The sequence below is a fragment of the Xiphophorus hellerii genome, chromosome 19, assembly GCF_003331165.1.
Source record: "Xiphophorus hellerii strain 12219 chromosome 19, Xiphophorus_hellerii-4.1, whole genome shotgun sequence".
Lineage (NCBI taxonomy): Eukaryota > Metazoa > Chordata > Actinopteri > Cyprinodontiformes > Poeciliidae > Xiphophorus > Xiphophorus hellerii.
In genome coordinates, this window is record NC_045690.1 from 26240170 (window position 1) to 26251365 (window position 11196).

Sequence of the window (11196 nt, forward strand, 5' to 3'; positions counted from 1 at the left end):
CATTATGATCTCATCATAGTGAAAACTTGTTACATTTGATCCAAATCATCAACACACATCAAATATGTTGGTTAATGTTCCATTTATTATGATTCCAAAGCAGCTCTAAACAGGAGGGGTTTAGTCTAGGTTCAAAGGAACTCAGTGTTTCGGCTGTTTTGCAGTTTTCTAGAAGTTTTTTCCAGATTTGTGGTGCATAGAAGCTGAATGCTGCAGAACCATGTCTGGTTCTGGTTCTGGTTCTGGATGCAGAGCTTGAACAACATTGAACGATTTGTGTCAGATTAAATCTCATTCTGTCCTTCAAACACTAATGAAGATGTTACTAAAACCTTGGCACCAGGTTGACCCGGACAGCCCCACCCCGACCCGGAAGCGGTGACGACACGGCGGAGGAGGAGGAGGAGGAGGAGGAGGAGGAGGAGGAGGAGGAGGAGGAGGAGGAGGAAGATCCTGCTGGTCATTGAGAATTCAGTGGAACTCGTTGGGGGGTTTCGGTGTGACTCACAGGAGTGTAAATTCTGCGTCCTGTCAGATGAAAAGCTCCTCACTGATAATTATGTTGTAACTGTAGAGATTGACTCACCTGGCCGTCTCTCCCAGACTGACAGGCTCCACAGCCTGGCAGCGCCCCGCGCTCTGAGCACAGCACAGCCTCCAGTGAGGGAAACTGGGTTTTTTAAATTTAAGTTTGGTCCCTCAGTGGTGAACAAAAGTCACCATAAAGTGTGTTCTTGATTTACTCATAAATGATAAAACATAACCAGTCTTAATTGCATTGATGGGATCCTTTTTTATGCTCCATGATGCTGTTTGGATGTTGGCAATAACTGTCAGAACATAGCTCTGCAGTGTGTGGGCAGGGGTGTGTGTGTGTGTGGGGGGGGGTGGGGGGGGGGGTGTGTGTAAGTGTTCTGGTTAGGTCAAAGGTTGTGCTGTGTGTGTGTGGCAGCTGCTCACCTCCAGGTGACCTGTACCTGTTTCGGAATCAACAAAGTTGAGTGTGTGTCACAGCCTGTTATTACAGTCATGTTGAAGGCTTTGTTTCTCTGCTGAACTCTTCACCTCTGCCTTATCCATACCAGTCACACACACACACACACCCACACACACCCCCACACAAATGAAACTGTACAGTGTTATTCTATTTTTTAAAATTATTTTTAGAATAGCACAGATTGTCAGTGAGTTTTCTGTCCAGGTCAACCCAAAGCTTCGCTCTAACCACAATCCTGCACGTCACTTTCTGAGACAATAAAACCAAGACTCAGTCTTTAAAGGGGCAGTACGCGTTTTCCAGGCACACAGTGCCTTTTTTAAAGAATAATCAAGGAACTGTATTACCTTCAGTTGTTAGGAAAATGCTGTCTATATCAAATATGACAAATTTTGATGTCATAATTAACGGCTTGAAAAACCCTTTAAAAAGCCCTGCCCTTTCTGAAACTCCTCTATTAACCCTTTATCAATGGTTTTACCAGCGTTGCTCTGAGAAGTAGCTCCTATAGTGAGTTCAGCTGATGCTGGCTAGTCTGAAGGAGCTGAGTGGGAAAGTCAGCTATGAGGCGGAAGCTCAGAAACGTGGAAACTGCTGTGTCCTCGAAGGCGGAGCTAGGTCCACCCAACAGTTTTACATGAATCGTTGCCATGGAGATTAAAGGATTTCTCAAACATGCATGAAAGAATCAGGTATGGTTTTGAGGAGGGAATAACATGATGTTAGTTCCAAAGAGTCGATTTTACATTATACTACTGCCCCTTTAAAATTAAGAATCCAGTTTCCTCGTATTTCTAAGAAGAAAAGTTCTCCTGTTGAAATGATGTGTTGTTGCTTTTTCAATAAAGTTTTGGAAATCAAACCTTGTTTAAAATGCGCCTGTTTAAAACATACACAAACATTATTTTTCAGCAGAATGTCGCCATGTTTTTCTTCAACACCGTGCTGCTGCTGAACATCCTCCATGCATGGATGACATGCATGGAGGATGTTCAGCGACAAATAAACAAATAAAACAAATAAAACGTTGCAGGACCCTCAAAAACACAAACATTCCATCACAAAAAAATGCAATAGCTTCTTTTAGTTACATTTTTTTTCTTTTTTTTATACTCTTTTTCTTTTCTTTTTTCCCCAGTCGTTATCAACGACAGCCTACAGAGGTAATCCCTGTTCCACTGATTTCATTTAGCAGTGCCTCCTCCTGCTCTGCTGCTCCATATGATCACATTGTGCAGCTCAGCAGGCGGAGCAGAGCTTACAGCCTGGTGAGATGCTGGCACCTCCTCTCAATTCTGTCCTCAGGATTACAAGACACAGAGAGGCGTAATATTTCCACCCTTTACATGTTTTATTAATTTTGCGATTCGCCTGTTAAAGTGTCATATAAGTTCAGTGCATTCATTACAGTGGAGCAGTACAACTGCTGCTACTAACTCAGAAGGTCAGGAGGTCAGGGGAGTCATTGATTATTCATAAAATCAAGAAAATTACGAGCCACCCTGACCATCCTCTTCGTGAGACCGTCTTGGGAAAACAGAGCATCTTCATCAGAGGCTTCTTCAGATTCACTGCAACACAGACTGCTACCAGAGATCTTTCCTGCCATAAGCCACCAGTATCTACAATAACTCTTTGAAGAATTAGAGTTAATATGAGTTACAACAACATTTCATTGTCTTTGGGAGCCATAAAGGATTTCTGAATGTGAGCCTGAACTCACCATCCTGATGACTGGCAGCCTGAGGGATTCTGGGAGCTTTTCCCAACAGGAACATGGGGTAGAAAACATAGGAAGATGATGGAACTATTTACTCAAGGCTTCCTGGGAAAAATATTTTCACTCTGATCAGGTGTCACATTCACATTTAATTCATTTAGTTGATTTACATATTCAGCTGCTTATTTTAAGCAAAGTGCTTCCTTCTCCAGCACTTTTTTATGTCTCTGGCACTGAAGAGATTTTTTTGTCATCCTAACACTGTTATCCATAGTTAGTTAGTTAGTTGGTTAGTTGGGTGGTTAGTTAGTTTAGGATCTTTCATTACATTACTAAAACAAGTTTTAGAAATCAAACAAAAACAAAACAAATGACATGGTCTGTCATGAAGTGCGGTGAAAACAGAAAGCGGTGAGGGAGACGCAGCAGACCCAGATGAGATGAATGATGGAAGTTTAATGATGACAATATACTTAAATAAGTCCAAAAGTCCACAAAACCTGGCAGCACAGTAGAGCGGAAGGCTAGGGCTCAACACTGGTAGCAACAGGCTACACGCATGGACCAGACACATTGACAAGGACCCGACCACACAGAGACACAGGTGAGACTAAATACACAGGAGGCAATCAGGGAACGAGAAACACCTGGGAGCAATCAAGGGGAAGACAGGACAACACGGAGACTCAGAGACACAGGAAACTCAAAATAAACACACAGAAAAACACGGAACATGACAATGTCAAAAGCACAAACTTACGGGGGACTCCCTAGTTCTGCTGGGGGACTTCAAATCTCACGTGGGCAATGACAGTGAGACCTGGAGGGCCGTGGTTGGGAGGAACGGCCCCCCCGATCTGAACTCGAGCGGTGTTCTGTTGCTGGACTTCTGTGCTCGTCATGGATTGTCCGTGGGAGGAGTTTGGAGAGGCCATGGAGAAAGACTTCCATACGGCTTCGAGGCGGTTCTGGTCCACCATCCGGAGTCTCAGGAGGGGGAAGCAGTACAGCACCAACACTGTTTATAGTGAGGATGGTGTGCTGCTGACCTCTACTCGGGACGTTGTGGGCAGAATACTTCGAAGACCTCCTCAATCCCACCAACATGCCTTCCATTGAGGAAGCTGAGCCTGGGGACTCTGGGTTGGGCTCTCCAATCTCTGGGGACGAGGTCGCCGAGGTGGTTAAAAAGCTCCTCGGTGGCAGGGCCCCGGGGATGGATGAGATCCGCCCGGAGTTCCTTAAGGCTCTGGATGTTGTAGGGTTGTGTTGGCTGACACGACTCTGCAATATTGCATGGACATCGGGGGCAGTTCCCCTGGATTGGCAGACTGGGATGGTGGTCCCCCTGTTCAAAAAGGGGGGGGTGTCGGATAGTTGAACCTCGGATTCAGGAAGAGCAGTGTGGTTTTCGTCCTGGTCGTGGAACACTGGACCAGCTCTACACCCTCGGCAGGGTCCTGGAGGGTGCGTGGAAGTTCACCCAGCTGGTCTACATGTGTTTTGTGGACTTGGAGAAGGTGTTCGACTGTGTCCCTCGGGGAGCCATGTGGGGGGTCCTCCGGGAGTATGGGGTACCGGGCCCTTTGATACGAGCTGTCAGGTCCCTGTATGACCGGTGTCAGAGTCTGGTCCGCATTGCCGGCAGTAAGTTGCTCATTTCCTTTGAGAGTTGGACTCCGCCAGGGCTGCCCTTTGTCACCGATTCTGTTCATCACTTTCATGGACAGAATTTCTAGGCCCAGCCAAGGTGTTGAGGGGATCTGTTTTGATGGCCTTAGGATCGCATCTCTGCTTTTGGTGGATGATGTGGTCCTATTGGCTTCATCAGGTCGTGATCTGCAGCTCTCACTGGAGCGGTTTGCAGCCGAGTATGAAGCGGCCGGGATGAGGATCAGTGCCTCCAAATCCGAGGCCATGGTCTTGAGCCAGAAAAGGGTAGAGTGCCTTCTCCAGGCCGGGGCGGGGGTTGTCCTGCCCCAAGTGGAGGAGTTCAAATATCTCAGGATCTTGTTCACGAATGAGGGAAGAAAGGAGCGGGAGATCAACAGGCGGATTGGTGCAGCATCTGCTATGAAGCGGGCGCTGTACCGCTCCGTCGTGGTGAAGAGAGAGCTGAGCCAAAGAGCGAAGCTCTCGATTTACCGGTCGATCTACGTTCCCACCCTCTTCTATGATCATGAGCTTTGGGTCATGACCAAAAGAACGAGATCACAGATACAAGCGGCTGAAATGTGTTTTCTCTCCGTAGGGTGTCTGGGCTCTCCCTTAGAGATAGGGTGAGAAGCTCAGTCATCCAGGAGGGACTCAGAGTAGAGCCGCTGCTCCTTCACATCGAGAGGAGCCAGTTGAAGTGGCTCGGGCATCTGGTCAGGATGCCTCCTGGACGCCTCCCTGGTGAGGTGTTCCGGGCACGTCCCACCGGGAGGAGGCCCCGGGGAAGACCCAGGACACGCTGGAGGGACTATGTTTCTGGGAACGTCTTGGGATTCCCCCTGAGGAGCTGGAACAAGTGGCTGGGGAGAGAGAAGTCTGGGCCTCCCTTCTGAAGCTGCTACCCCCGCAACCCGACCCCGGATAAAGGGGAAGAAAATGGATGGTTGTATGGAAATATATGATCAGTTGCATACTATAGAACAACACTTTTCTTTTCTGTACATTAGTTATAACATTTGGTAAAAAAAAGAAAAAAAAACATCTCTTTTTGTCATGTCTAGTAAAATGAAAATCTGTATTTTAACTAAACAATATATATTGAAACACAATCCCAGGAGTTCTAGTATGAACAATATTTCTAAAAAAAAAAAAAAAAAAAACCCACAAAGTTAGTAGTTTAATCTATCTATAACAGGCATTTTTAACACTTGTAGAATAATGACAACAAAGTACAAAGCGAGCTGCTCCACTAAACTTCAAATTATCCAATTTGAAGATTATTCATGTATTCTGTAAATCCATTACACCAAACCATAGGACGGTACATGAAATAAATCCACTGGAAGAGATGCAACAGTCAACTACTGCCACCAGATGGCGTCAGAGCTAACAGATTACACATTACCACAGGAACAAATAAGTTTAATTATAATTTCATTTAATCTGTGCAACAAAATTTCACCATAAAAGTAAAGGAATTTATGGAGAAGGTAAATAAGTCCAGTTTAAATCTATGAAATAAGATTTAAACTTATTTTATAGTTTAAATGAAATAAACTATGAAACATTGATTTGAATCAAGATCAATGATCTTGATTCAAATAAATCAAGATCATTAGTTCTGGATACTAAAGATTAAAGTGGATACCAGTCGATTTTGGGTTGCAATAGTCTGATCTGGATGGAGTAAATACATGAAACACATGAAACACTGGATAAACATGTCGTCAGGGAGGAGACCAGAGAAAATTAAAGTCGAGTATTATTGTAGCACATCCGAACAACATTAACCTCAGTGGCCTTCTATTGGGGAAAACAGATGCCATTACTGCCAACGTCGTCAAATGTTCCTTAAAAAACGATTAGCCCTTTAATTTAGCACTGAATAGGAATGTCCAACTCAGATGCTAACATCTCATTAGCCTCAAGTGATGTACTGTATGGCTATATTCAGTAAACAATAGAAAATGTGCTTTTTGTGTTACACCCTAAAGATAATGTCCAGGGTGGCCAGCCACACGGCCCGTCATAAAGTGCTACTGTCCATTGGTCCAGACAGGCTTGAGATGAAACTGTGGCAGACTTAGAGAAAGTCTATTGAAAGATTTTAATACTTTTGCGTTGCTCCACATTTCAGTTTGTTTGAATGACAGGAGGGTTCAGATATTATTACAATGGCGCATAAGCCAGATAACCTTCAAAAGTCACATGACACCCCATTTGACAAAGTCTATGTTGGGGGCGGAGAGCAGCATTTTTTCTGAATTTACAGCCTTTATTGCACAGTAATCAGAAAGGAAGGGGAAAGGAACTCAGGATCGCCGAGTCGAGGTTTATAATGGCGCCCGCTCCAAACAATGTGCCACGCCACGTCGAAGACTTTTTATTTTTATTTATTGGCACTAATTGCCCTTAGGGTGGAGAAGACATGCAGCAAATGACCAAATGACCCGGGAGAACCGTGTTGAGGACTAGCCTCTGAACATGGTGCACGTGCTCTACCAACCGGGCCGCCCCTGTGATAAAGACAGTCTGAGGGGAAACATTTCCTGTCTTCTTTAGTGCTGGGCTCCAGCAAACAGGAAGCCACTTTCTAAACACATAGAAGACAAACACTTGTGAAAATTGGATTATTTCGTTCCAGATTTTTGGCCTTGTTTTATTTTCACCATTAAACTCACAACAATGTTTGAGCACCCTGATGTTGAACACCATGGATGTTAGGGATTCTGTCTTTCCCTCTATCTCTTTTAACCTCTGTTATCTGCTTACACACACACACTGCAACTTACATAACCATGTTTATGTGTGACTGCCATCAGTCATATGTAAACAGATTGAAACTGATTAGACAATCCTTTAGGGAGGGTACAGATTGCAGAGAAGAATAAAAAGCTAAACTCACTACAATCTTTGCCTCACTTGGCTTCATCCATAAGGTGAGCTAACTAACTCTGTATCTGTTCCATTAGTATGACATGTATGGCTTGTAACACTTGATCATTTTTCGGCATTACAGCCTGTTTTTTTATATAACCAAATCTCATTATTTCTCAAGGTAATTTACACTGGGAGGTTCTGGTCGGGTCCTGAAACTGGTTAATGGACCTGGAGGAGCACAGAGACAAAAATGAATGAAGTCCAACAGATGTTATGAGGAAAACTGTCCTTTCTTTTTGACTGTTGGAGAAACTGAGCAGAAAGAATCTGAGATGCAATAGAAGGCTTTAAAAGCAAATCTTTATTTAACAAATAAATCACAATTACAGATAAATTTACCTGAGTGCTGCTTTTCTTATTTTATTTTTTTTTTTTACAACGGTTCAAAACAATTCAGTTTCAATCTAGTTTATTTTTAATTCCCCCATTTCAGATCCAGTTACAGAGAAATATACAATAAAATCATTCCAGTTCATACCAACAAGGGAGAAGTTATTAGGTAAGATGATTTTAAAGTTATAATTTGTAATTCCTTAAGATTTGAAGAGGCTTTATTCAGGCACAAAGTGCCATCTTACAGCACAATCAAGTAACTGTTACTGTCAGAATGCTGTATATATCAAATATGACTTGAAAAGAAATTTAGCTTTGCAATTTAATACCTCTGTCTCTTTAAGAAGCTCCTGCTCTTTCCAATACTAAACCTACAAGAAGTCATCATAAAAATACTCCTCCACTGTGCCGTTTACAACCGTTCTTTGTAGCGTTGCACTTAGTAGTTCGTATGATGAGTTCAGCAGGCTCCCAGTTCCACCAGGTGTTTGCTAATTGCTGCTGCCACTAGTCTGGAGGAGTTGAGTAGGGGAAGGGTGCTCTGTAGAGCAGAAGCTTGGTTGGGGGTTGTAGCTTCAATGAGGAACTTAGATAGCACTTTGTGAGAGCAAGTGTTTATACAACCCCAATGGTTGCAATGGGAGATTCAAGGATTTCTCAAAGATGCGTGAAAGAATCAAAGCATCAAAAACATACTCCAGGTATGTTTTTGATGAGGGAATCACATCACAAGCTCAAAAAAGGTTGATTTTACATAATACCCCAAATCAAACAGCTCTTTAACACGTCTTCAGTGGCATACACAGGACTCCTTGTTGTTTATGGTTTGGTCTTCATCTTCTTGCGCCTCTTTAAACAGCATTTCACCACGCCAACGATTACCAGTATCACCAGCAGCACAGCAACCACAGCCAGTACGGGGATCAGGATGTGTGACAGTGACTTCTTGTCAGATGTAGCTGGTGCTACCTCCTCACATGAGGAGTCCTGTTCATCGGCACAGACACACCTGTAGGAACCCTCGGTGTTCTGGCAGGTGTGCTGGCAGGGGTTCCCGGTGCTGCATTCATCCACGTCAACGCAGAAGCCTGAGCTGTCTTTCTGGAAGCCTTCTTCACACTTCTGGCAGATGATGCTGAAATTAGCGGGGGAGCCATCCAGCACTCGCCAAACAGCAGGAACTCCTGAGCAGAACAGGTCTAACTTTATGGCAGACCAACACTCAACCAGGACTTTGTTGCCGTCGCTGGAATCAGCCATCAGGAAGCGAATGCTGGGATGCTTGGGGTTTTTGGAATGCTCACAGGATTCTGGCTCTGATGTCGTTGGGACGTTGGGACGGAACGTTGTCGAGTCGGGTTTTGATGTTGTCGGGCTCGTTTTCAGCTGTAGCTCCGTATGCGCATCGCTCCCTTTGCAGATGAAATGGTAGAGGCTTTTACAGCTGGTGGGAATTAAACCCCAAGTAACTTCTGACTGGACCTGCTGCTGCCTCAGAGCCCCACATAATAGCCCTGTGCAGGTGAGCTTCGGCTCCTCCAGCCAGTTGATGGCGCTGGCCTGGTTACCGTTCTCTACCCACTTGAATCCTCTCAGAGGTTGTCCATCAGTACTACATTCGTGTTTAGACTTCCTCAGCCCGACCCAGACGGTGATATTTTCCTGAAATGGCTTTGACTTGCTGAGAAGCTGAAGTATTTCCTGGCGCTCTTGCTGGGTGGCCACAGAGGGCAGAACACCAGGACGGCAGTTCATCATGGCCTGGTCAAAGGAAGCTTTGCTGTTGCTCAGACTGTATTGGGGGTGTGAGGACAAGTCGGTGGAGACATTTCTCAGCAGGAAGACAACCATCCAAAGGGAACTCCACCAGCAGCAGAGCCAAAATTCCATTTCCTCAAGCTCCGCCCCCTTTGGTGATGATGTCACTGTCAAAATAAGCAATATTATTAATTAAAGCCGTGATGGTCAGGAATAGAATAATTGGCCAATTTGTTCCCGCAGTTTTATTCACAACAATTTCATTTTAATCCAGATTTTTTTATATGGCACAATTTAACTTGAGCCACTTTACAAAAAAAAGTTATTTCAGTTCAAACAAACATACACATTCTGATTGATTCTAGTCATCAAACAGAGCATCAAGTTCAATTCATTATTTAAATTAGCTAAAAAAAAAAAAATTCTATGTAAGGAAACCCAACAGATTGTACAGAGACCTCCTTTACGAGAACAAAGCAACAGAATCCAGACAGCAATCCCTTGTACTGAGCATGCAGCCAGGGTGGGAAGACGTTCCCTTTAACAGGAAGAAACCTCCAGCAGAAGCAGAACCTGGCTCAGTCCGAACGGTCATCTGCCACAAGCAGTTTAACTGAGGGCAAACAAACCAGTTTGACAATCAGCCTATTCTTCTTGGAAGTCAATTATTTCCATGAGGATGTATAGTCATGGAATTTATCATGAAATGATCAATTGAATTTAATTGTGTTTAATTGAAATTTATTTCAGTAACTACTCACTAAATGAATAACACACAGACCTTTATTCTTAATTAGACTGAAATGTTTGCCTATTCTTCTTTGTAAACTTTAGAATTTGAGCTCTTTTTACTTTTTTCTATAAAGGATCTTGTCTGTAGATTTTCCTGCCGTGGATCTCCGGTCAGATTGGCTGAATTTGAGTTTAAGATGTTTGGACTGGGTGATCAGTTTCTAAAAGCAACAAATATTTCAACTTTCACACTCACTTTACATCATTTCTTCATGCTATTTGTGTCAATGTAAAAGTTTTTCTAAGCTGAAATTTTACTAAGAAGATGTCACCAAAAACAACAACAAAAAAAAACAACCGCCCAGAAATAAATGAATCTGTTTTCCGTCTGGTTAATTGGTCTCTCTTACCGTTAGTTACTCGTCCAGGTTTTGATTCAGTCGTTTCTTTTCCTCCTCCTCTCCCTCTTTCTGCTCTGTTTGTTCTCAGGTTATAGTCTTCCCTGGACAGCTGCTGTTGTCTCCTCCACTCTTTACAGTTTTGTCCTCCTGACTCTGGAAAAAAAAAATATCTTCTTTCTTTCCACGTCTTCCAGTTGACCTCTTATTTCTTTCCTCCGGTTCCTCCTTCACAGTAGCTGTGCTGGCAAATTGCTGGCTTCACTCCCTCCCACCCAGCACCCCCCGTAGCGTCCCTCTGTCTCCTCCTGGACAGGAAGTGTGTTGGGTCTTGATATGGTCAGCTGTTTTCCTGCACCATCAACTAATCAGATTGAAAAACTCTGAGACATTCAGACCAAAACCTCAGCTTGCGATTTAGTATTTTCTGAGCTGAAGTAATCCTGGGAAGTGGACATGTGACAGCAGCAGGTGGGAGTTTCTCAATTCCAGTGGCCACTTTATTAGGTACACCTGTTCCGTTGCTTTTTAACACATGGGTTTAACAAAGGACGTGTCCACTAATAGATGGTGTTAATGAGATGCCGCGTGTAGAAGTGCAAACAAATCGGTTTTACGGCAACTTTCCCGTTCTGAGTCTCGGGACACTATAGAGGACACGT

General features: G+C 43.9%; 1 protein-coding gene across 1 annotated transcript; it reads right to left on the bottom strand.

Annotated features, from left to right (window-relative positions):
* Positions 1–7593: 7593 nt before the first annotated feature.
* clec14a (C-type lectin domain containing 14A) lies at positions 7594–11155 on the bottom strand. The gene is made up of 2 exons (XM_032547341.1): positions 10547–11155; positions 7594–9571 (listed from the first exon to the last, which is right to left on the bottom strand). Exon 2 carries the CDS (start codon positions 9534–9536, stop codon positions 8466–8468), a length of 1071 nt encoding a protein of 356 aa, XP_032403232.1. The 5' UTR covers positions 9537–9571; positions 10547–11155; the 3' UTR covers positions 7594–8465.
* Between the last annotated feature and the right edge of the window lie 41 nt (positions 11156–11196).